This window comes from Betta splendens, chromosome 4 (genome assembly GCF_900634795.4).
Source record: "Betta splendens chromosome 4, fBetSpl5.4, whole genome shotgun sequence".
Classification (NCBI taxonomy): domain Eukaryota; kingdom Metazoa; phylum Chordata; class Actinopteri; order Anabantiformes; family Osphronemidae; genus Betta; species Betta splendens.
In genome coordinates this window covers 30,070,234-30,096,297 of record NC_040884.2, presented here as the reverse complement: position 1 = coordinate 30,096,297, position 26,064 = coordinate 30,070,234, and the positions used below count along the sequence as shown (strand labels likewise).

The following is a 26,064-nucleotide window of genomic DNA, read 5'->3' as shown; positions in this document are numbered from 1 at the left end:
GTCACTTAAATAATTACAATCATTAATGCTGTTTCATTGAGTTATTATTTTTTTAACTATCATTAATGTGCTTTACAGTATGTACAAAATATGACACAAAAACTCAAAAGAATAAATAAGAGAGTAGAAAAAGTAGGGAAGATTTCACCTTCTATTTTATTGACCTACTATTTTCTGCCTACACATTAAGACCAGACTGTATCACATTAAAAGCTTCCTTGGTAAGAATTTGTGTGCTTTGAGGCTTAAACTAAAGAGCTGAATCCAGATTATCCCTGTGTAAATAGTTTACATAATCCACTGTCATAGTTTGTTACTAACAGAGCTGGTTGACAAAGTAGTACAGCAAATATTTTTAATGAATGAATGGAATATTTAAAACATTATTCAAGAAAATCTCACCCCATAAAGGCGTATGACCTTATAAACTATGTAAATTCTTTTCCTGAAGCGCTGCCCGTGTTGTTCTTTCCTGTACAAATCGCTTCTACTTACACACTACATGATAATGGGCTTGGAGGCTTAACGGGATAAGACATTTATGGTGGTCAGTTCAGTGTACTGACTGTAGCTTAAACCCTGCAGCCGGAAGAGACAAGAAAAAGAGTTTAAACTGTTGCATCTATGGCTTTTAATTTTTTTTGTTTCAACATTTCATCACAAAAATGTCTCACAGCTACGGGAATTTCAAGCAAGACTGAGCACGGACTACTTGGAGACAGAGTCATTTGCTTTTTTCCAAGCTAAAACTCTTTCTACTTCTCCAGCGCAGAAGTTTGAGAAAGTTCAAGCTGGCGTGGAACACCTTGTCATGCTCAAACACCATTTTGTAAAACTCATCGATGGAGAGGTCACCGCTGGGGTCGGCATATTTTAGCGTGGTCATAGGAGTGTAAAGCATGTTTGTCTGATGACGGAACGGTGGGTTGTCCATGGTGACGATCATCAGGGTATGCTAGGAGGAAAACAAACAGAACTGGGAACTAAGCAGAAATAACTTCTGATGTTTTATCCCTGTTGCCATTAGGAACATTAATAGCACCTTACCTCTGCTATATCCTCAGCAGTCTGACCAACACTTTCAAAGATTTCCCTGTAGTTCTTCAAGTAAATGTTGGTGAACATGTCAGCAGTGTCTTTGTCGGCTTTGCTGAGATCAGTCTTCAATCCCTCCCCGTAGACCTTATGCTCAAACTCAGTTATCACCGGGCCAGGCTCTATCAGGGTGATACTGAAATCCAAAAGGAAGTACAGAACAAATATAAAAAATATCAAAGCATGGATTCTCTTTGTAGAAAACGTACCCACCAAGTAAATTAAACTAATAGAAGTTATTCTTCAGAGCGGTGCAACATTTCTATAATATTTATAATTCCTAATAGCTGCTGTGCTGGGACTTGCCTTCTAGAGGGGTGTGCTGTGGACATGTTTTAAGTGGCATATTTTCCATATTTTGTTTCTGGTGAGATCTAGTTGTGCAACATGAATGTTACACAAGTGCTGGTTTCCAGACATTTATACTGAAGCTCAGTAGAGCCTAGCGTTGAGAGTACAGGAACCGGTACAAGACAACTTACAGACACTGTACAAGGATCAGCATTTGAACCTACTTGATTTTAAACCTCATTGATTGCACTACTAAGCTTTCACAAAAGCCTTCCACAGCAAACTTGGATGCTGAGTAGATGTCATTAAATAGCATTCCTAAAACAGAAAAAAACACTGTTAGGACCCAATGTTATCACCACAGGCAAATGACCTTGTGATGAGAAGATGTAAACATCTCCACCTTGAATGCCCATGACGCTGCTGATGACCACAATGTGGCCCCGTTTCCTCCTCTTCATGTCAGGCAGGATTTCCTTCAGCAGCCGAACAAACCCAAAGAAGTTGGTATCCATAACGACCTTCATCTGCTCTATAGACTGACACTCGATAGGGCCAATCAGACCCAGTCCTGCGTTACTTACTGAGAAAGAAAGGCAAGCATGGCACAGGATGTAATGGAAGTCTGTAGCGGCAGCAGGAGAATATTCACAGCTGGTGTGCGCTTACTTAGAATGTCCACCCTGCGCTCTGGCAAGCTGTCCACACAGGCCTTGATGGAGTTCTCGTCACACACGTCCAACTGTTTGATCTCCAAGGTTCTACCCAAACTGCGACCTGCTGCTTCGACCAATGCCTTACTCTTGCTCAGGTTCCTCATGGTGGCATAGACTAAGACAAAAAAACAATGTTGTGACCTTGAGATTTACTTTATAAATGATTAATAGTTATCCTTGTTGGATTTATGATGAAAACAATGAAAATGAAAACAATTCTCTTCATCTCATAAACTTTTAAGTCTCCAGTTATTGACACTGTATATACTACACACACCTTAATGACGCAACCTCTTATTTCTTTTATTGTATTTCTCCATTCATGTGCATGTCAGTGACAGCAACAATTCGCAAAACAGAACCACAGCAAGTTCATACTGAGTCTGTCTTCAAAATGTGGTTTATTTACCCATGAACCTCTTCTTCTCATCGTTGGCGAAGCGGACAGCCAGGGCGAGGCCGATCCCAGAGGAGCAGCCAGTTATGAGTACCACCTTCTGGTTCATTGCGCCTGGTTAGCGTTGGTCTGACAGCTCCAGCGGCAGTGAGTGAATGAGAACAAAGGGGATGGTGGAGGAGGCTTTAAAAGCCCACTCCTTAATCCACAGGTCTGCAACTCAGCATAAGCCTTTTGCACATGGACAGATTAGCATCATGCATGGGCTCCACGTGGTCCCTACTGTATGTCCACAGGGGATTTGTGAAAATAAACACAAGTTTATAATTTAAATGGGGAGATGTGCAAATATGTCCTAGACAGATAATAAAGTCAGTCAAAGCATTTTTTTTAATTTACGATCATGTTTTATTTAATCTAAATTTATCTGTGCAAGCAAAGATCTAAAAAGAGAAAACTGATATAAAACTACACGTTCTTTTTGTCAAAGACAGTAATCAATTTGTTACTAATAAAACCTTAGAACCTTAAACGCCACATGGAACATGGTAGATAGTGCATCTTGATGTTTCACAGGAACACATCAGTTTATCATTTAAAAAAAATGGAAATATTAAATCAATACACCTTCCTGCAGCCTCGCACCCACTGTTCCAGGTTTGTACTATATTGTGTAATGAAAAAGCTTTGGCATCCAGCGGTACATAATAAACTGTAAAACTCTTTGTGGTGTTTTACAGCACTAGTGCTTCTTGATGCGCTGCTGGATGAGTTGCATAGGATCTTTATCCCACAGCGTACGATCCCAGGCTTGGAACCAGCCCTCAAAGCAGGCCGGCTCCTCTCCCTGTTTGATGATGTAGATGGGGGTATCGCGGCGACCAGAAGGGTCTGAATTCAAATAGTCTTGAGCTGAAAGAAAAAGAAGCTCAGTTTGGAAACAATGTCTTTTTAGTATGCTTGTGTTTCTCATCGTTCTCCTACCAATCTTGGGCGCTCCAGTCTTCTCCGTGTCATTAGCATCATTTCCAATCCAAATATAGAGCTGGTGGGACAAACACCCACAGATAGTATAAGGTAACCATAAAAAGTCAGAAAATAGACCACTGACTAAGGAGTTATTACAGATGAAGACAACGTACCTGATCTCCAGCGTCCAGAATCATAACATCATCAGTTGCCAGATCCATTTGTGTAAACTCGCCAGGCACTGGTTCTGCCTAAAGATTGAGTTAATAACAAAATGAAGGTAGTAAAACAGGCTAAATTGTCTAGTACCGCCACAAACTACTCACTATTAGCCTGCCAGTCTTGTTTGAACATCCATACAGTTGTGGAGGCTTGACGACCTTCTGCAGAGCGGGTGAGGTCTGGTACTGCTTCTTCCCACTCAGTGCTTTCCAGAAACAATCTAACCGCGATGAAAGAAACGTCAGACTTTGCTCTTCATAAAAGTTCAAATCGCAGACCAAAATCCCCAACACTCACCGGGCTCCTTGGTCTCCTCCACCTCAGCAACAGCTCCCCCCAGCAGACCAGCTACATACTTTCCTGCAGCTAATTCCTGAGCACTTGACCCCTTTCCCTTCCATATGGTTAGAGAATCGGGGGACTTCAGCACAAACACGTCATTAGTGTTCAGAGAGGAAGCAACGGGCTCCACCTACAGCAAATAAGGCACCATAAAGAAAATAGTGTTACAGTACAGTACTGTAGTTGTTCAAAATTTAAATGCTTGTATATGCGAGTTTTAGGCAATAAACGCGTCTGACCTCAACAGCCCGTGTGTCTTTGGTGGAGCTGGTGCGGATATGGAAGAGTCTTGTCTTCCCAGGCTTGGTGTCACCACCGCTACGGGATGTCCCACCCATGTGGACCACTAAAAGCTTGCCCTTAAACAAGCTCACAAGATGAGGGGGTTCCTGGCCCTGAGACACACGAACCTGCAGGAGACACAGTAATAGCTTAATATAGTAAGTGTATGAAAGATCAGTGTGAGTGTGAGAGGATTCATGCTCTTATGCTTTTGTATTGCAGGACTAAGCTGTTGTGCTGAATTCAGCATAGAGACCAGAGGTGATGGTGGTTGGAGTCTGGTAGTCTGGTTCCAATTTAAGATAAGAAAATCCCCCTACTAATTGCACTAAGCCACTGCTACTGACAGATTTTAGGTTTTTAAACTGTTCCTGTGAAGGAGTGCATCAGATATAACGTCTAACTCACCTGTGTAGCTACTCCACCCATGGAATCATCCAGCTTGACAGCAAGAATGGCTGAAGCACCCAGCTCATCCTTAGAGCATTTCCTCCCCTGCCTAAAGATGATGAATAGGGAGCACTGATTCAGTCTGAAGGCAAATGTGTTCACCAACACACAAAACCATGATATTTATCCATCCATCCATTTTCTTAACCGCTTACTCCCTAGTGCGGGGTCACAGGGGTGCTTGAGCCTATCCCAGCTGGCTACGGGCGAGAGGCAGGGTACACCCTGGACAGGTCGCCAGTCCATCGCAGGGCAACACATAGACAGACAACCATACACTCACACACTCACACCTACGGGCAATGGAGAGAAGCCAATCAACCTAATGCACGTCTTTGGACTGTGGGAGGAAGCCGGAGAACCCGGAGAGAACCCACGCAAACACGGGGAGACTCCAAACTCCACCCAGAACCTTCTTGCTGTAAGGCGACAGTGCTACCCACCGCACCACCGTGCCGCCCCCATGATATTTAGTAAACTAAAATTTCAATATGTTGGAATTATACCTGTCTAATATTACACTTATGGTGAATTCTTACAAATGTCTCTAGTGCCACCACATGGACAGTGATGGTACAGAGGGTCATTCGATGCAGGTATAACAGAATAATAGAATGGTTTTCACAGCAGATTTCCTGTATTCAGATCAGCTGTACAAGCACCACCAATTCCAATTTTTCAAACCTAAAATGACATGTTGTCAGGATGAAGGAGCGAAGGACCCAAATGCACAGCTCTGAGACTGGACTGGAGTAAAAGGACTTCAGAAGGACAGGCAAAAACGTGGTCAGGCAAGCAGTGGTCAAAAATCCGGAAATCCAAGTCCAGATTCACGACACATGTGATGTATGTATAAATCGAATCTATTTAATTTATGTCTGTTGAGAAGATAGCAATGGTCATGTGATGCAATAATAACAACTTATGACGTTTACTGCAATGGTGCTTTTCTTGCGTAAGAAGAGGAGAAACACCAGCACACTGCAACTATCATTTCCGGTATACCCCTTAGTGGATGCCTGCTGCCCGCTTAACAGATGAATCCAACCTAGCTGAATAAGTCTGAACTCACCAGATGTAGATTATATGGTTCTCTTTGCCTCCTGCTTTGTAGCTGTACAGCACCAGGTAACAGTCACCACCATAGAACTGGCCATAGGTGGACGGGTCCACAGGTGCTTTGTCCCCTTTTTCCACACGCCAGATCTAAATCACACCTTGTGGTTAGTATCTAATGGAATGAGAACTGCACACCAAAATTTGGGAGCACATAGGATGACATCCCCACCTGGACCTTCCCAGAGCCGTCATCCACCATGGCGTGCTGGGCAGCCATGGCCTTGTTGCTGTGGAGTGTGGAGGCATCGAAGGGAATCTGCTTGACTTTGGCGATGCGACCGGGGACGCAGGACACCCCCAGCTTGGTGGTCTCATCCTTGTCCAGCCAGTTGAAAAAGTATTGCTTGAACAGGCTGGTCTCACCCCCTGCTGGCATAGTTTGGATCTACGCATTGCAGAATGATAACGCAGAAGCGCAGCACGTACTGTAAATAAGTGGGAAGATGAGGCAGGAAGTGTTAGGGTCTGACAGGACACTGACCTGAGTGTTCTGTGGGTAATTCTTCTCCTGGATGAACTTGTTTGCAGCAGATAGAGCTGCCTTGCGCTCCGCTTCATTTGCCTCCGGCCCTCAAGTATAGCAGAGTGGAAGGCTTGTTAAAGTTTCAGCACTTTACCAGGTTGCAGGAATGTACAGGTAACTATCGCCACTACCTTTCCATACGAAAACCTTCCTGTCTGCGCCATTGTCCAAAATGAAGCAATCACTCTTTGAGAGCATGTTTTGTTTAAACGGGGGCTTGTCTGCCACCAAACTGGTTTTCATGGACCCAGCAGCATCGGAAATCTGGAATAAAGTCAAAACAGTAAACGTGACTCTTTCAGGCGATGTAATAATATAATTCAGAGAGGTTAAATATGTGCAGTATCTACAGTACCACATAGAGAGATGCATTGCTCTTGTTTTTAATATCAGCAGCGGCGTCATCGTCACTTCCTGGTTTAAGGACGGGCATCGGTCCAAGCACCTACACACACACACACACACACACACACACACACACACACACACACACACACACACACACACACACACACACACACACAAAGTTCATTTTTAAATTTTTCAGGGCCACCAACACGGCATGACATTTTAAAGTTTAAACCAAGTTTGAAGCAAACTAGAAAAAGTAGAAAAAGATGAAAGCTCACTGTAAGGACTTCCTCTGGCTCACGGCCTTCGTCAATTATGTGTATTTCAGCACGACCTTTTCGCTCATTGTCACGGATAGCGATGGCCAGCTCCATGGATTTCAGCCGCTCAAAGCGATTGCTTTCACTTCCAGACCATAGGTAGATGTTCTAACAGAAAGAGAGGAGATTAAAACTCCTAAAGCATGTTAAAGTCCATGTCATTTTGAATAGCTAGCCCTGAATCTAGATCACCTTTCCCAAGTCAATGATGAAGCAGTCTCCTTTGTTGAAGCTGGCCCAGGACAGGTCCACCTCTGTGGCTTTAATCGCACGGCGACCTTTAACATGCAGCAGACGCTTGACATCTTCAGCATTGGTCACCACGTGGTGGAAGCCTGAGGCCACTCCACCTTTCTGTGAAAGTATTACAACTCTTCAGCTACACCCATTATATTATAATGTTGCTAATAACTATGAATATTAATATCATGGTTTGTTACTATATTTATTATAACGTCAAACTTCAAACCAGCACCATATGTGGTATTTCTGCTGACCTACTTCTGCTCCTTACATCTGCAGCTCTGTGGTGTTTTGGCACTGATGAGATATTTCCTGTTCGAGCTCCTTCAAAACCTCCTTCAGCGGAAAACATGAGCGCCTAACCACTGTTTTATACACTATTCCAAACAACACCACCACCAAAAGTTCCACTTTTCAAATAAACATGTTACAAACATAAATCCACCCCTATTTTTGATTTACTTAGTAGCTCTAGAGTTGCTTTTGTGTCTAAAAGATACACCTCCAGTACTCTATTAAATATGTTATATACACAATCAATGAATGCAAGCAGAGTATTTCACCTGATATCTGATGCCAGACTTGAAGTAGCCCATAAAAGTGACCGACTCCTGGTTTTGAAACTCTGTGAACTGTCTTGGGGCACCACCCATGAAGTTATCCAGCTGGCTCATGAAGATGGCAGCAGCCCCACTCTCGTCCTGGGAAGCCTCATTTCCTGTGGCGTGAACAGCCGTTAAATACCATGGAGGCATAGACACACAAATGAGGAGATTTCACTTATATTATAAGAGATGGCAAAGAATTAAAATCCATTACCCAGCCACGAGTGGACGTTGTAGGAGGGAGCAGCAGTGGTGTAGAGAACTATGTAGGCATCTCCAATGAAGAAGTTTCCGTAGAGCTCTTTAGGGACAGGCTTTAAATCCATTTTCTCAATCCTCCACACCTGCAAGCCAGGCACCTTGCCTGCAGTCTCAAACTCCTTGTGGTATGCCATAGTGCCCGGGACCTGAGAGGAGATGCGCCGGGTCATACAACAAGAAAAACAGCTAATTAAAGAGCTCAAAGTTGCATGCATGGCTGAAAAGACATTAACTTCTATTTATACTTCTATTAATATATGCATAAACATTACAATTTAAAACAATGCATCCACAAGCTTTTACTTCTTGGCCAGTTCTTCAAAAAAAAGCTTCATAGCTGGAACCAGATGTTACCATGTTAATTACCCATTCAGGTAACATCGCATTATGTAGTGATTCTAACTTTTCAACATTGTAGCACTTAAAACTTAACTCAGACCATAACATCAACCTGTGGTCCACTTTAAATTAAAGGGCTCCTTCCTGTGTTTGCTCTATTGTTTGTTCTGTAACCTGTATTTCAGATGCACTGTCATCAAGCGTGCGCGCGTGCACGTGATTGAAGACGAAAAAAAAGCACGCGACGTCGCCTTGCAGGGCGTGACCAGCCCCCTCGCCGCTTGATTATGAGGCTGATGTGGTGAAGTGGTGTATTGCCATCACATGGACCACACCCGAGAGGCAAAGACAACGTCTCCTATCACAGCTGCTATGTAATTATTACCACGCAGCTCAGAGTTAATGTGAATCTGTATTATGAAGCAGGGAAACAGTTGTTTAACGCTGAGGACTCACAGGAAACTGTTGTCTGGTGATTCTTATTGTGTGATGAATTTTTGGCTGGATCCTGGACTATTTAAGTTTGTCATTAACTGCAGCCTAATCCTCTGTTCCCAAACTTGTTTTACATTATTGTACAAATGCACCGCTCTATAGCATTCACTTGGCTCTTTAACTCGTAAAATTAGCTTATTTGGGATCAGAGCTAAAAATTGAATCAACTTTTCACGCGTTACAGTGAAGCAACCATCTGAAACACTATTCTTTTCTACTGCAGTAGCAGAAACGTTTCCAGTACCTGGTGAAGAACGGAGACAGACGGTGGTTGTGATGAAGCTGCTGCGCTGCTGTTCTTGTTCCGCCCCGACTCTACGGGTTCGGCTCCTCTATATAGGCTGCCCGCACATCCGCGTTCTGACGACTAGGCGTGACCACGGAGCCCGGAGCCGATCCAGCCCCGACTGCAAACAGCATAGCCTCAACCGAAAGGCTGGGCCGTTATGAAACTACTCTAATGAAACCTTACATTTAACGCCACTTGTTTCAAAAGAACGAAAACAAACAAACAAACCTTTCTCCACTGATGAGTTATAACAAGAAGCTACTGCACATCATTTACTGGACCGCACTTATCCTTTTCTGCAACGCCTGCTTCAATAGCAGAACTATAGCAGTAGCATGTATTCATCAGTTTTTCCTTCTGTGGTTTCTTTGTTTAATACACTGTACTTTATGTAAACGTTTCAAACATATCACATGCAAATGTTGTTTGGTTGGTTTGTTTTTTTCTGTGAATCAAATGTGATTGCTAGCAAGTCAGTACTTTAATTCTAATGCAGCTACACTGTTGTTTAAGTCTGCACTGTGTTTGAGACTTAAAAAGAGCTTTATGCTCTTGACATTAGTATGTTGGTTATTTTGGTCAGAGGGACTTATGAGTCATCTGTTTCCTGCTGTGCATCTGTAATAGCGAGAACAGCTGCTCCACTCACTTGTGTGAAACTCTCTTTCTGTCGTGCTCCTGCACAGTTGATTTAGCAATTACACGAAGAGTGGAAGTTTCCTCCGATGAGACGGCTTGACAGCAAGAAAAGACAGAAATGCTCAGGCAGTCGCCTCAGGTTAGGGCTTGTTCTATCAGTCCTGCTGTCGAAGCTGCATCAGCACATTCTCCTCATTGTACACACACAATTCTCATACTGAACACACATACATGCACACACAAAGGCTGCCAGCTGCATATTACTTGTTGTAACATGCATGTTCTGCACATCACGTTGCCTAACTCTGTGGGTTGTTGAAGCTTATTGAATGGCACAATCACAATAAAACTTCCTGGTTGAACAGGGGTGAGTCACTGAGACAAACTGTCTGCACATGTGTCTTGGTCGTGCTGTAGCCTTCTGTGTGGAAGGTATTTTCAGCTTTAAAAGGAAACTCACTGTTTCTCTGTACAGTAATTTATCAGTCAGTTTAATCAAATCTCTTCTATTCAAATGACAGGGCTGAGGGCAACAGTGTGGCCAACAGCTGTCTTATTTTATTGCAAAGTGTAAATCGTTCGCTCATCCAGGACGGTGATGGGTCTGCATACAGACAGGAGGTGGAGCAGCTGTTTCAGTGGTGTAGTCAGAACCAGCTGGAGCTGAACACACTCAAGACTGTGGCGATGACAGTGGACTTCAGGAAGAATGGCCTGCCCCGCCTCCCCTTCACCATCCACAACAACACAGCGTCTACTGTGGACAGTACCTGAAGTGGGCCCCCACATAGACACACAAAAGGCCCAGCAGAGGTTGTACTTTCTGAGACAGGTCAGGAAGTTCAACCTGCCCCAAGGAGCTGATGATTTCTTCTATCATCCAGTCTGTCCTCTGCACCTCCATCACTCTGTGGTTTGGTTCAGCCACCAAGCAGGACAGACACAGACTGCAGCGGGTGGTCTGGTCAGCAGAGAAAATCGTTGGGACTGATCTTCCGTCCATTAAGCCTCTGTACCAGACCAGACTCAAAAAACGGGCAGCAAGCATCACTGCTGACACCACACACCCCGCACACAAACCGTCTAAACTCCTCCCCCTGTGTGTGCACAGAGTCATAGCCATCAGAACCACTAGACACAGTGCTAGCTTCTTCCCCCAGGCTGTGTCCGAGCTGAACTTCATTACATAGAAAAAGGACTCAGTAAAAACATGTGTGGTGCAATTTTAATTTTTTGCATTCTATTGCAAGGCCTCAAACAATTGCTTTGCGTTTAACAAACTTAAAATCCAACTAAATTAATTAGTTCAGAATGATGACAATTAAAAGATCCACTTTTACAGCAAACTTACTTTTAGCTTCTTATGTACTTACTTACTTTACTTAACAATTTGCCCTCTGCAAAGTAAGGAAGAAACCCTCTAGTACTCTTTTAGCTGGACATGTAGTACAGATGATTTATACTGAGGCTTTTTCCATCTTCCAGACGTGTGCTTCTGGAAACACCCTACAATTGAGAAGCAGGTTTTTTCTCTTGTCCTGCCAAGAGATGTTAGGTTTGCAGAAAGCTCCTAGGTCTCCATTGCTTGCTTTTTAACTGTTGAGCAGGTCTGTGCCTGTCTAGACATTCAAAGCAAATAAAAGAAGCATAATTATTTCCATTAGATTTTTTTAGATTTGCCAAATGAATGTGTTATTGTCATTATGGGTATAAAGCAACTGTAGACCTGTAACAGTATTATTGACCTGCATTAAGCACAATACCAGGAATGGAGTCAAAGTCCAAAGGGATTTCACAAAAACGTTCAGCTGATAAGTTATAATACAGCTTAAAATGTGTGTCAAAGTGAGTGTCATTAGTTAAGATAGCAACGGCTTACAGAAACCCGCTGCTACCGACGGATTGGATAGAGTTGGCATGTTGACCAGACGTGTGGGTCTGATGGAAAACAAGGGAAGAAAAGACACATAGCAACTACTGACAGACAGAGAAGTGTACTGTACTGTAAGTATGGAAGGCATGTTAAGGCAAACAAACTATCATTTTAGCTGATTGTTAGAAGAATTTCTAACAAATAAATTTAAAGATAAGATAGATAGGCAAAGTTTTTATTCATCATTGTTAACAATCCTCCAGATCCAAAAGCATCAAGATGATCAGACACATCACAGCTACTATGTTTAAAAAATAACAGAAAGGATTCTGTAAAGTAATAGAGTAATAGAGTAATAGAATAATAGAGTAATAGAGTAATAGAGAGGAAACTTTTCAAAGAAAAACTGATGTCTACATACAACATGTGTAAAGGAACAGACACAGTAGCAAGAGACGTGAAAAAAAGAAATACAAACTGAAAATCACTGGTTGAACAGGAAGCAAAACTACAACATGTGGCAAATACAAGAAGTTATCATTGCAAAAGCAGGAACAGGCCAGGGAGACTCAAACATATAATATGAATATGTGATGTTACTAAGCAACACAAGATCAATGCTTAAAACAAGCAAACTAAGAAACACAGGGTGACATGAACTAAGAAGCAGGCAAACTGGACAACTAACAGGCAACAAAACAAGAAAGGTCACAAAGGTGAGGAATTCTTCTGTATGTGAAACAAAGTTCAGGTGTGGGCAACATCAGAGGTAACACGTTTAGATTGATCCTTAGGCAAAACATGCTTACCTATCAAGAATGTGAGCGCCTGAGTAGACAAATTTAAAAATCCATCTACTTTTATTAATTTATCTGCAAATTCAAACAAGCTGCAATCTCAACAGTGAAAAGCTTTAGCAGAGTGTCAGATTGTAGTTCACTCAGCCACAGAAGCTGAAGCAGTCTAGGAATAAAACTATGCATTTCAATGACTCTGTTTGTATTTCCACAATCCAGTAGCAATCTCCGGCCACATCTATTGCTACGATCTGAATCTGAACATCTGGATGCAGTAAACAACACAGAACATTCATAACAAGGATATCTGTCATTGTTCTCGTGGACAATGTGTTTTTCTCTTTCTCGCCTCTGTACACTTTCATAATCTTACAGTGGCAAGTTTGTTATGCAAGACAGAATTTATGCTCACTGTAAGTGGCTGGAGGATGCTGCTGAGTTCCTGTGGCCAGCATGTGTAAGCAGCGTCTGGGTAACTAAAGGCGACCCTGTAAACAGCTTATAGACCAAATGAAGTTGAGGGAAGTCTCCGGTTGGCAGGCAGACTAACCTGTTATCTCACCTTTGAGATTTAAAACAGGTTTTGCTGTAATTAAAGTGGTGTGGCAGCCCTTTAGTGGTGTGAAACACACAAGTCTCTAACAATAATAGCCTTCATGTGGCTCATGGCTCCTGCATAGAAGACTGCAGAGGAGTTTAGAAGAAGAGGTGCAAAGGGTTGAGTATCAGCTTTACTCTAGGTTTTATGATGATGGCAAAACGCTGCATTCAAGCATTACATTGTTTCCCTAATCTGTGTGTAAAACAGCGATCATAACTATGCTTCAGGAATTGGGGCTGCTGTCATAATTAATTAACTATGTAATATTTAAATTAAAGTCTGGGATGATTGTCAGATGTTACGTATTCATGTCTTTGTAAAGCAAGGTCAAATCCACTGACCTTACCTACCCTAACTGACCTAGCCCCCTTTTCAAGGTCATTTGTTGTTACAGGAAAGTTAAAGGAACAACTTTTTGTTTATTGTTGAAACAAACAACAATAGTGACTGTATGTACTTCCTCATCATCATTATCATGCTCCACACGTTAAATAAAAAGAGGATCAATGAGGATCTCACACACGGCAACAAGCCTACACTGAAACCACAGAAGTTAATATTAAGAGTTAACATGCCATGGTATTAAATAAACACACACACACACACACACACACACACACACACACACACACACACACACACACACACAGATCGTCTGCATGTGACATTGTATGAAAGATGCAGCCACAGGGAAGGTCCAAATACAGACTTCAGATGACTCACCACAAGAAGCAGCAGCAGACTATTGATCCCCGAGGAAAGGACGACACTCGAAGCTGCTGCACAGTTACTGAACACACTTATGAAGCTTTGTGTTCTTTTCCAAACAGATAAACTGCAGATGTTAATCCAAGTAATGTATAATTACCAATGAATCTAACAAGACGGCTATAATCAATGTAGAAACTGACACTTTACAAAACAAATGCATACAATTTATTTTCAATATTAAATAAAACATATTCATATTCAAATAAAGTTGTCAGTTGTTTTCGAAGAACACGTATTTCAATGACCTGGTCAGGACACATGGATCTAAATATTGTGTTCTGATACCATATGAAATTACACCAATTGAGCTCCATGTTTTCAGAAGAAAAAGGAACAGAAATCGGTAAAACTGTACAAATTAGTCATAATAGTTTTAAAAAGTGTGTCTCAAAGTGATATAATATATATAATAATATAGTAGAGTGACATCATCATGATATTGTTTCCAGAGATAAATAACTAGGAAATTATTATCATTTAGTATTTAAAATGTAATACAGTCTGTTAGATGTTATCACTGGCAGATCAGCAAACTTCTGAGGACCTAGACAGCAGCTTCGTTCTACCTTCATCCAGTGTGTATGCATCACGCAGCAGAAAGGTCTGAGCCTCCTTCACCTCAGCCCTGCCGCCAGCTTCTCCATCGCCGCTTTGCGCTCCTCCGCTTTCTGCTGCGAACGACGCAAGACGCTCCTCAGCTGCTGGAGGTGATCAAGCGTGCCCACCAGCTCGCCCTTCACCGTTTTCATCTGACTCTCCAGCATCTGCGTGTGATGGAGGGAGTTCCTCCTGTATCGTCTGCTGGAGCGCACCTTTTCCTCCAGGTTCTCTACTGCAGTAAGTAGCCAGAGCCCACAGTCACACACCGCATCTATGAACAAATCACTTGGATTTTGTGATACAGACCCATGTTTTCTTGGTAGCCCAGGCTCTCCGGACCACACTCTGTCTTCTTGTCCATCAGGTTCTTGGTTTGCTCCAGCATCTTCTCCATCTTGAGCAGTTCTGCAGCCTTGGTGTCGCTGTCCCGCCGGATTTTCAGCAACTCCTGCTCCCTCTGGGTCAGCTCGCTGTTGTACTTATTCATGTCAAGTGTTTAAAATCTATCAACACCACAACCACCAAAAAGTCCACTGAGCATCAGACAGGAGCAGGATGAGCCGACGCTCTGTAGCACATCAGATGCTAGTTTCCTTGCAAATGATTTGTTCTTCTGGTTATATTTGGCTTTTTATAGGCTTGAGCCACAGCACATGGAAGTCATCTGAAAACAGTCAACTCAGTACACACTATCAAAATAGACCAGTCATAAGACTGGCTTCACAAAGCCCTGCAGCAAGTCTGACTCTTATTTATATTCACTCACTCACTCACTGCTGAAACTTGAGCTAAGGTCCGCTCCAGCAGTTACTGTGATCGTGTCCCACATGAAGTGTTACACTGTCTCCACGTTTCGTGCCATCAAAGCTTCTCAGGTGCTTCATGCAGCAGTGTCTCTGCTGACATTTAGCGATGTCATTACTAGAGCACATCATCGGTTTGAGCGGGTATATGCTAACCCAGTCAGGTGGCAGTATAGATGGATTCCTGCCCAGATGTATGTAAATCCACGAAGGCAGAAGAGAAAGAGGGTTTAATAAACAATATTTCAAAATCACAAATTTCTGTACAATAACCCAGTTTTAGCCGTGACCCATTAAATGCTCCGGTGTTAGAATGTGAGACAGAACTTTAAGGCATGTCCACAATGGGCTGATTGTGTTGTGTCATGTGCACATAACTACAGAAAAAGTCACTGTTGGTCATCATCCTGATCCTGATTTTATGGCTGCTGTTGTCCTACTCTCTTGTCTTCAGACTCTGAGTTTCAGCTGAGGTCTATGGCCGACTTCATGGGTGTTCTGGAAGTCAGGGCATCTGGACCTCCTCTGTTTTGCCTGACAGTCTTCACTGACATCCAGGGCACCGGCTATTTTAGGGCCCTGCATGCAGTAACGTGAAGTGGCCACCAGATGCAGACCAAGAACAGCATCTTAGCACACGTATCAGAATATTCTTTCTTTTTGACATTATGAAAAGATACAGTGTGAATTAAATGATTAAATAAATCTGCAGTTTTAGACATGCTGCCTCATTATTCGATTTGTTTTTCCATATATTTTTTAACTCTCACCTTTAAATACCATTGTTGTTATTTTTTGCAAATTTTATCATACATATATATTTTTTAATTAACAAGTCATTAGGAGATTGAAACTATAACATTATTTATTTTAATCTTGGTGTAAATGAACAAATAAATCCACCATCTCATTCCAATAGCATTTATAGATTTGTTGCAGCATCCATCCATCCATCCATCCATCCATCCATCCATCCATCCATCCATCCATCCATCCATCCATCCATCCATCCATCCATCCATCCATCCATCCATCCATCCATCCATCCATCCATCCATCCATCCATCCATCCATCCATCCGCCTCTCTGGGGCCAGGCCGCGGGGGCAGCTGCAAAGCAGAGAGCAGAGAGCTCCAGACTTCCCTCTCCCTTCACATAGCTTTTACTGCGGCCGCTGCACTGATCCTTTAGTCAGTCTCACACTCCTTCTTTCCCTCACTCGTGAACAAGACCTCAAAGTACCTAAACTCCTCCACTTGGGACAAGATCTCTCCTCCAACCTGGATAGATCTAAGCACCTTTTTCCGGTTGAGAACCATGGCCTCAGACTCAGAGGAACTGATTCCCATCCCAGATGCTTTGCACTCAGCTGCAAACTGCCGCAGTGCACACTGCTTCAACATAGTGTTTCTAAACTGTTGTTTTGCTTGTTTTTTTTTAATGAATGATTTGAGTGTTTTCTCAGCTGTTGGTGCATATAAAAGGTGGAAATACATGAAAAATAAACAGAGTAATTGTTTTAAACTGGAGTTTTTTTGTTTTGCCTTCTCTGATCAGTCAAACTCAATCTAAATCCTGACATTTATGAGAGCAAAATCATTCTCACACCTTCTGGGTATTCTGAACTGAGAGAGCTGGCTGTGAAGCTGTGCAGACACATCACCGTGACTAACTGTTGTTTCTCTCTCTCTCTCTCTCTCTCTCTCTCTCTCTCTCTCTCTTAGCAAGACAGGTTTAATAAAACATCTGACTCATTTTCAGCATCCATATTACACTTTTACTCCATCCACCCATCTACAATACAAGTCATTTAACACATTTGTTAATACACAGCAAACTAAATTACATATATAAAAAAACTATATCGATGATTTCTTTAAAGATTTGTTTAATTATTTCAAACATTATTTGGTGAGAAGATCTTCATTATATCAGACTCAATTACCGAAGCGTCTCCTAATTAGGAACGTAGCAGAAAAGACCATTTATGTTTGCTTTTAACCCTTTTTCCAGCTCTAGTTCAGCTCTGCAACAACAATGCTGTTGTTTGTTTGTTCTTCTATAGAAATAGAATTTCTTTTTATCTGACCACGCAAACTGCCTCAAGGTAATCAGCATTACATAACAGAAACTACTGTACCTTATCCTTAGCCAGTTTCTTTCTCTAGGCTCCTTCCGTTCTTCTCCAAACTCTAAGCTCCTCTCTCCAATATTCCAGGTACTGCTGACAGCTTTGTGCTCGCTGCTATTTTCTATGTAGTAGAATAAGCACATCTATCACAGCTCTGTGTTTTTTGTGTAAAAAAAACTTTACAGTTGCGTTGTAATTTTATGTTTGGCAGTACTTTTTCATAAAGCACACCCACAGAAAGTTATACTGTTGTCTGCTTTGATGGATGATAATATGTCTGCTGCTCATGCTAATGTGTTGTATAACAGAGGGCCTATTAACGTGGGTTAGTACATTCCCTGGAGAGGCAGTATATCTCAGATCCCACACAATCAAGTACGGAGGCCTGATCAAATATAATAGGAAAGGAAATTTAAAAATCCTGACAATTTTTGCAGCTGCAGCTACAAGCACACCACCTTGGTTATTTACGTCTTTAATATGTCATGTTGTTGTGCAGATTTTGTCAGCAGAACACATAAAAGGTTCCCTCTGCTCCCCTACTGCTATATAAACCAGGCTAGTGATGCATAATTCCACTTTGGTCCTGAAGCTGACAGCTCCTTATCCTCCACGCTCCTCCTCTGCTGACATAAGCTTCCCTCTAAGCTGTGTGAGTTGTCTCCGAAGAACGCCTCAAGAGATTGGTCTAATCTGCCAGCGACACTGCAGCAGTCGGTCCTAACACAGATTTTTATGTTGTGAGTTGTTTTTAAGAAACAGTGTAGTGTAATCTTGCCTTGTTATTCAGTTGCTTTCTTTCTTTTTTGCTTGTTTGTTTGTTTGTTTGTTTGTTTGTTTGTTTGTTTGTTTGTTTGTTTTTTTCTTTAATCATATGATGAAACAACAAGCCATGCTTATGCGAGTAATTATGAAACGGGGTTGAACTAAAACGACACACCACAAAGGTTACTGGGTGAGACCCGTCCTCCTCCTGCCATTGGCTTACGCAGCGTAGGAGCCACGGCCAATATGCGCCTAACTTGGCTGCGGTCGGCGGCGGAGCTCGTTGCGCTCTGCCGCTGCATCAGAGCGCACATCCACGCTGCCTCTGCCTCCACCGCCGGCGTTTTACTGCCCGTCCGGACACCATCCTGGCTCCGGCCGGTAGGCGTTGCCTGACACCGTGTGAGGGGAACGCGAAATTATTCTTCATTAGCAGCTGTTGTGAGATGTTCTGCATCTGCCATGGCGAGAGCTCTGTTTCTGTGGGGCTTCTTCAAGAAGCCTCTGTACATCCAGGTAAGCTTGCGGGAAATCCTCTTTCCCCTGATTTAGAATCCGGCTCCAGCTACTGGTGGTGATGTTTAACGACGATGCGACTGAGCAGTGCTGGAGCTTGTGGTATTTCATCGCAGACCTTCGTTTACCGCATGCAGATTGTTGATCGTTTGCAGACTAATCGTGGACTACATCGTAAAGTCACTTGATGCTCGGCGACTCGACAAGAATTTAACCATGCTCCTGATCACCGTTGCTGTAGCAACCATTTCCATGATGCATCCAGCTGATGCGGGTTATGTTCAAATTCACGTGAGACTATTTCTCCTGATGCAAAAGTTTATTGTCACTTCATATACATAAGTGTAAATGTGATGTGTTGCCTTAATGTCGCTTACTGAAGGAAACACTTTTTCTGAAATCATATGCCTTAAATAACCAATAGCTGTGGTTTCATCACCATCACCTTCACCTAGGAAGCTGTTGAAAAACATTATATAACGATTGGGTGAGGGAAAAATTAGGTGAGGTCCACAGTGGCACTCTTCACAAGTAAAATTAAACTCTGCTAGGCAAACCTCACAGGACGCGGAGATAAAAGAAAAAGGCAGTTTGTTTGCAATTTCTGGTGGGCTATGTTCTAAAGCTTAAACCTACCTACATTCCCAAACTGTCATATGCTGGTGTCCTCTATGTGTACATGTTTGAGACACCCAGTGACAGGTATATACATTCCAAATTCAGGTCTAACGTTATGCGATCACGAGCGGCGCCACACGCCTTCTAACCGTGTCAAACTGTCGCGCGCTGTGACTGGAGGGAGAGGCAGACAGTCTCTAGGGATGGCCGTCAGCGTGGCTCACTTTTCTAGGCCGCCTCAGCCTTCCGGTGGCAAGAAGTGTCATTCACGGATCCTTGGAGAGAAGTCGTTTCCGCCACATTCTGTGTTTGATCACTTGCAGGTTCAGTTGTTATTTTGTTTTCGGTTCACAATGAAGTACATATATTGCAATCATGTCCTTTAAGAAATTATCAAACAGATCGTTTTGTCCTTTGCCTTCATGCAGCACTGAAATGCTTCACACACAATGCGGGTAAAAGCATGTAGTGCCATTTGACAATTTTAGTGTCCATTAGTCAAGCTGATTCTGAGCAGCAAGACTCATGACATTATGAGCTTTAATGGTTCTGTTCAAAGATTTATTCTTTGAGCAATCTATTTAATTATATCTATCTCATTGTTCATGAAAATAAGTTCATATTTTCATGTCATCAAGACTTATCTTTAGTACAACGTAAATAGCTATAAAATAATACTAGTCTAAATGCAAGTCTGTCTGTAAATGGAAAATGGAAATGACTGACTGGTTATCAGGAATATAGTGTGCTCCTAGAGTGGATACGTAACTTATTCTAATAAAATAGAAGGAGTTCTGTGTTAAGGGAACTTTCCGTGCAGGAATATCACACGCCTTTGTTTATTGAATGTGGACTTTTGATGCTCCTGATGTTACAGCACAGACAGAACAACTGCTGACACGGTGTTGTTCACATGTGTTAATGTCGCAGTATTGAGTCAGCATTGAACTGCATGCTCATACTGTATGTGCGGGGTGGAGGTGGCAATGTGAGTTAATAGTGGGGGGGGTTGCCTGCCGTCTGGACTGTGATGAGTCAGATATTTGTAGTGTCTGTGCAGACAGTGTTGCATCCCTTCTCCTTCAGAGTCTGAGGCAGGTGGAGCAGCAGGCCGAGCCATTGCTGGAGCGCAGCTCTCCCAGGTGGCCACTTCCATCAGCGCTTTGTTTGCTTCCTCACATCCAGAATGTTTGGCTTGTCTCGTTTCCCTGTTTTCGTGTCTTTCTCGGCTCCGCACTGCAACCCATTAACCGATAACCTCTGAGGAATAGCTTTATAATCATACATAATGGATGAATGGTGTGCCGACTGCAAAATCCAAGTGTGAGAACAGTGATGTGCTGCTCTCGATCAGCTTTAATCTCCTCCCTTGCCTCAGTAGCTCAACATCGAGTGGCACACTGTAACCGTACAGCATGTGTTCAGCTCCCTTTGTGTCATTTCATAGAATTTACACATGCATATATATATATGTATGTTCAGATAGCCTAGCTGTGGGTGGGTGTAGAGGAAGGTTCAACCAGATCACGACAGTCTGCTTCCTTCCACCCACCTCACCATATGGCCACAGCTCCCACTCAGTCTCTAATTAATAGCTGTCACAGCAGCGACAATCAATATCACCTCATTAGCCATGTTTGTGTAACTCTCTCCCCTCACAAAGGGTCAATACAGAATCCTGGAGATAGAGATGCATTGGCCAGATACGAAAACCACAAACTATTGATTAGAAGCAGACCAACCATACCATTGTTTCCCCACAGACTGTTATTTCCATAATGCCTTTGTTGTTGCTGCGTTTTACCTAGGAACAAAAAAATTAATGGAAGGTGCACCCAGCACTTACTGTATTCACTGCAGCTCAGTGTGATGTGGGCCTGTATGGTCAGATTTGTAAATACACCAATGAGTGGATGAAGCAGCGGAGTAATGATCAAGTAACTGTTAAAACAACTTGTCATGTCACAGCAAGCACACAACTATCAATTCCTCTTATTGCTGACACCTGTTTATATCAATAATAACACATATAGACACGTATAGTTAAATCACCAAAAGCAACGAGAATCACACTGGGTTTAACCTTTTCTGATAGGTCACAATGGGGGCACCCTGTTTAAAAACCTCCTTCATCTTCTGAACCGGAGGCCAGGGTTTGCTGTCATGTTGGTGAGCGGCAGGGTACAACCTGGACAGGACCATGCACACAACAACACGAAAACCACCGACCTCCCCATGTTTAAAAATCAAAATCCTACACAACTAAAAAAACTAACACAAGGTGCAAATCATGGCTTCATTTGTAAAAGAGACTCTCTGAATGTGAACAAGGCCCGGGTGCGGCATGGGATTGAAGACCACTGTTCAGAGAGGAATTAGATTAGAGAGTGACAAATAGATGCTGTCTTGAAAGCCTGATTTCTGCCATATGAATCCTGGCGAACACAGAAAATGGTTAGAAAATCCATTTAGAGACAACTGCAAACGCTATCGCTTTATCCAGCATAACATGCTGAAAGTAACCTGACATATTTGCACAAGTGACCATTAAGCCATTTTGTGCTGAACTGGAAAGCTGTGCGCAGAAAGATGGAGCTGTTGGAGGACGCAGACGGAAATTAATATACTAAGAAATTGATACTGAAAGGGTGGAAGCAGAGCGAGTCCATCACTGTCAAGCACCCAGCACAAGAATCATTAATACCAGTAGATGGGACAGAAGGTCTGTAAAATAACTGTGAAGTAATGTTTGGTCCAGCTGGGTGAATTATGGATCCACAGTAAGAAGACTCCATTTGTCAGCTAGGGAATTAGAAAGAAAATCAACAGACGACATAATGACTCTGGAGCGACTCTGAGCGCTCCACTGTCGGCGTGCCAGACCACAAACAGCATTAACTGTTAATAAGAGAGCACCTACGGAGAAACAATTGCATTAATGATGCACTCTGTGATCCAGCTTAGTTTGGAACTAATTTATCTTCCACTCACAGGCAGGTTCCCTCACTAATAAGCTAAATGAAGTAGAAATGAACTCAGTGCTTTACTGACTTTGTGCCAGGTGCTGAGAGCGCGACTCAAATGATATTGATCTAGGATGTTGGTCGCCATGTTCCACAGACACAAGAGAAGCTGCCGGACACAGTTTTAGAAGGATTATGATGCTTTGAGCAACACCTAGTCCAAGTGACCAATTTAACAAAATGTGCAGGTCTAATTTTACGACAGGCAGTGGATGTTCTAGCATCTGCAGGCTGTTTATAGTCAAGGATCTACAAGGGCCATCTTCAAACATTGTTCATTATGTCCATTATGTATGTATGTAGAGTATGTGTGTAAGGCTTTAACATGTAAAAACAAAAAAATGGTTTTGAATATCTGTCTTTGTTAAATTAGCTTCAAATATTCACATTACTTACCCAACACATCTTAGTACTTTATAATACTATGTATCTGGATTCTGCATGTCAGTTCAATTCATACTAGTGCTATTGTACCTGGCAGTTATTTGGGTCAGTACAGGACAGTGAATAGGATCATAAAACAGTAGAGCAGTTATGGTTCTTTTTTATATTCTACTGTTAATAAAAAATGGATTTCTGAAATTTGTACATTGTTAAATCTTATTTTTAAGATTTAGTTTTATTTTATTTATTCAGCGAGAATTTTCATCCTCTAATTTATATATTTATGTATTATTTTTTAAAGCAAACTTATTTTTCCTGAATTCATGATCACATTTATATGTCATATCCTAATTCAATCATTTATTCCAAACTTTCAAACGCATTAGATGGGAATAAGCTCATTCATAATGTTATGTAAATGGCATGGTATGGTGGTGCAGTGGGTAGCACTGTCACTTCACAGAAAGAAGGGCCTGGGTTTGATTCCCGGGGTAGACTGGGATCAGGCCTATTTATACATTAGGTTAGGCCTATTTATGCATTAGGTTCATTGGTCACTCTGAATTTCCCATAGGTGTAAGTGTGTGTGTCTGTGTGCCCGGTGATGGACTGGCGACCTATCCAGGGTGTACCCTGCCTCTCGCCCATAGATAGCTGGGATAGGCTCCAGCAAAGGAGAGGGTAGAAAATGGATGGATGGACTTCTAAATGATTAACAAGTTGCACTTATATGGTGCTTCTCAAAATTATTGGTCCTTACTTAGTTATTTGTTCAAGGACACCAGACTGGAGGAACCAGCATTTGCACCGTCCATCCTGTAATGAGCGCTCTACTGCCTTAATTACAGCTGCCTGTGAGTTTTATCCACAGTTCACACTGCTTTTAGGAACTGTTATATAAATGCTAATAAAAGTTGGCAGGCTGTGGGGGCACAATGAGCCAATCACAGGAAGCACGCAAGATGCAAGAATGAATCTTTTATGTGATCAATGTCATCTGAAAAACATTAGTCTTGTCATTTTAACGACATCTGAACAAATGAGTAGCGCTAACTTGACTTGAAAGTGCCACTTAGCCTGCTGCAAGCTATATGGGTGTAACAGTAATGGAAACCATGTTTCCCACAGGCCAGATTCTCCTACCTGCACATCAAGTACCTGTTCTTCTCCTGGCTGGCAGTGTTCGTGGGGAGCTGGATAGTGTATGTAGAGTACTCGTCCTACACAGAGCTGTGTCGTGGGCATGACTGCAAAAATTCAATAGTGAGTGCCTGCCTGTGGCCCATAGGTGTTTTTTTATTTATTGAGATTGTTTTCTGTTCAATACATGTAGCCACCCTGCAGTTCCTTCTGTGCTGTATGTTGCAGTGTGACAAGTACAGAAGAGGAATCATTGACGGCTCGGCCTGCAGCAGCCTGTGTGAGAAAGACACACTTTACCTGGGGAAGTGCTTTACTGCGAAGCCCAACAGCCAGGTCAGACTGTTCAGCATTCGATCCCACCTCTCCCGTAGTTTTGTCATTAACCTTCTACGTATCTTGTTTGTTTTAGGTTTACTCAGGGAGCTGGGGAGACCTGGAAGGGATAATTAAGTGCCAGATGGAGGCAACTCCTCATTACGATTTGGGAAATGAGATGGAGCCTAGAAAAGAGGCTGTGTCCTTCAGCAAACCCACTAAGGGGACCTCAGTGGAAAAGTTCAGAGAGATGATCCTCAATCACCTAAAGGTCAGAGGAAGCACTAATAAAACACTGAAAAGTCCAACACTAAACCCGAGTTATAGTGTTTTCCTTCATTTGCAGGCTAAAGTGGGGGATCAGGCCAACCTTCCAGACCTAGCAACCCAAGTATTATCTATAACGGATGCCAATAAGGACGGCCACATCTCCCTGCCTGAGGCTCGTTCCACATGGGCCCTGCTGCAGCTCAATGAGTTCCTGTTAGCACTAGTTCTTCAGGACCGAGAGCACACACCCAAGCTACTAGGCTTCTGTGGAGACTTGTATATGATGGAGAAGGTGCCACATTCTCCTTTATATGGGATAAGTCTCCCTTGGATCATTGAAGTGTGGATTCCTGCTGGTCTGCGGCGCAGCATGGACCAGTGGTTCACTCCCTCTTGGCCGCACAAGGCCAAGATCTCAATCGGTTTGCTGGAGCTGGTCGAGGACGTTTTTCACGGCACCTTCGGCAGCTTCCTCATGTGTGATGTGAGTGCCAACACTTTTGGCTACAATGACCGCCATGACCTGAAGGTGATGGATGCTCAGTACATTGTTCCTGAAGCCATATTCCAAGAGAACATCAGACAGCAGCGCTGCAACACGGACGAGGACTGTCTCTACGGGGCCGACTGCCTCACGTCCTGTGACCTCACCAAGCACCGCTGCACCCCCGAGGTCACCAGGCCGAACTTAGCCAAAGCCTGTGAGGCACTAAAGTATTACATTCTGAAGGGAGCACCATCTGATGTGAGTGAGGAGCTGGAGAAGCAGCTGTATGCCTGCATTGCACTGAAGGGATCTGTGGAACAAATGGAAATTGAACACTCGCTAATTCTGAATAATCTCAAGACTCTGCTTTGGAAGAAAATCTCTCATACTAAAGACTCCTAATAAGCACAAAGAGCAATCTGCACCAATAACATGGGCATTCATGTCAAAATTCTCATTATATCCAACTTTACATATATTGTATAACCAAACTGTTTTATTTTGATAGAAGGAATGTGAATGAATCATGTAATGTTTATGTTAGGCTAAGTTTCATCTAAAAAAAACAGTATGAAAAGACAAAAAAGGAGTCTGACAGAGTGATAGATTGCTTGGTTAAACATTATGTACATTACAACCATGTTTCCAAGAAATACATCAAACGCTGATACTAAATTGTAAAGAAAATACACTTGGCAGCAGTTTAATACACGCAAAATATGGTGTTTGTTTTTTTCATTGCTGCAATGATACATCAGTCAAATGCCTGGGTACTACATTGTTCCAACAGCTGTTAACTGTGCAAATGTTCAGTCACATGCACCATCCTTTCATATAACAAGTGAACTAGTGTGGATGAGGTTATCTTAATAGCTCTAATCAAAATAACCTCTGGATATACATTTCCTTCTTTGAACAATAGTTTATGCTATTTATTGAAAGTGTAATTAACCGTTTCCACATTTAATTAAATATAATAATCTGGCCATGTAGTATCTTCAGTATCATCTTACTGCCAG

At 42.5% G+C, this 26,064-nt stretch overlaps 4 protein-coding genes across 5 annotated transcripts; 1 reads left to right on the top strand and 3 right to left on the bottom strand.

Moving 5' to 3' along the window:
- Positions 1 to 137: 137 nt before the first annotated feature.
- Positions 138 to 2,735, bottom strand: zgc:109982 (uncharacterized protein LOC553564 homolog). The gene is made up of 6 exons (XM_029146420.3): positions 2,512 to 2,735; positions 2,056 to 2,217; positions 1,790 to 1,969; positions 1,611 to 1,704; positions 1,048 to 1,231; positions 138 to 955 (listed from the first exon to the last, which is right to left on the bottom strand). The coding sequence occupies exons 1-6, from the start codon at positions 2,606 to 2,608 to the stop codon at positions 725 to 727; spliced, it is 948 nt and encodes a 315-aa protein (XP_029002253.1). The 5' UTR covers positions 2,609 to 2,735; the 3' UTR covers positions 138 to 724.
- Positions 2,736 to 2,883: 148 nt separating this feature from the next.
- Positions 2,884 to 9,421, bottom strand: scinla (scinderin like a). Its single transcript, XM_029146419.3, has 17 exons — positions 9,265 to 9,421; positions 8,140 to 8,332; positions 7,884 to 8,038; positions 7,270 to 7,431; positions 7,036 to 7,185; positions 6,762 to 6,851; positions 6,538 to 6,670; positions 6,365 to 6,453; positions 6,053 to 6,268; positions 5,837 to 5,970; positions 4,723 to 4,813; positions 4,272 to 4,442; positions 3,988 to 4,162; positions 3,795 to 3,910; positions 3,642 to 3,719; positions 3,484 to 3,544; positions 2,884 to 3,411 (listed from the first exon to the last, which is right to left on the bottom strand). The coding sequence occupies exons 2-17, from the start codon at positions 8,318 to 8,320 to the stop codon at positions 3,242 to 3,244; spliced, it is 2,172 nt and encodes a 723-aa protein (XP_029002252.1). The 5' UTR covers positions 8,321 to 8,332; positions 9,265 to 9,421; the 3' UTR covers positions 2,884 to 3,241.
- Positions 9,422 to 12,040: 2,619 nt separating this feature from the next.
- si:ch73-389b16.1 (uncharacterized) lies at positions 12,041 to 15,077 on the bottom strand. Its single transcript, XM_041070658.2, has 2 exons — positions 14,897 to 15,077; positions 12,041 to 14,822 (listed from the first exon to the last, which is right to left on the bottom strand). Exons 1-2 carry the CDS (start codon positions 15,075 to 15,077, stop codon positions 14,605 to 14,607), a joined length of 399 nt encoding a protein of 132 aa, XP_040926592.1. The 3' UTR covers positions 12,041 to 14,604.
- Positions 15,078 to 18,118: 3,041 nt separating this feature from the next.
- Positions 18,119 to 25,763, top strand: LOC114853111 (divergent protein kinase domain 1A-like). Of its 2 annotated transcripts, none has more exons than XM_029146075.3 (5): positions 18,119 to 18,805; positions 23,959 to 24,032; positions 24,199 to 24,306; positions 24,383 to 24,559; positions 24,635 to 25,763. In XM_029146075.3, the coding sequence occupies exons 1-5, from the start codon at positions 18,736 to 18,738 to the stop codon at positions 25,445 to 25,447; spliced, it is 1,242 nt and encodes a 413-aa protein (XP_029001908.1). In that variant the 5' UTR covers positions 18,119 to 18,735; the 3' UTR covers positions 25,448 to 25,763. The 2 variants fall into 2 exon arrangements, with proteins under 2 accessions (XP_029001908.1, XP_029001907.1); XM_029146074.3 differs by having other exon boundaries at positions 18,123 to 18,805; positions 23,959 to 24,093.
- Positions 25,764 to 26,064: the final 301 nt, after the last annotated feature.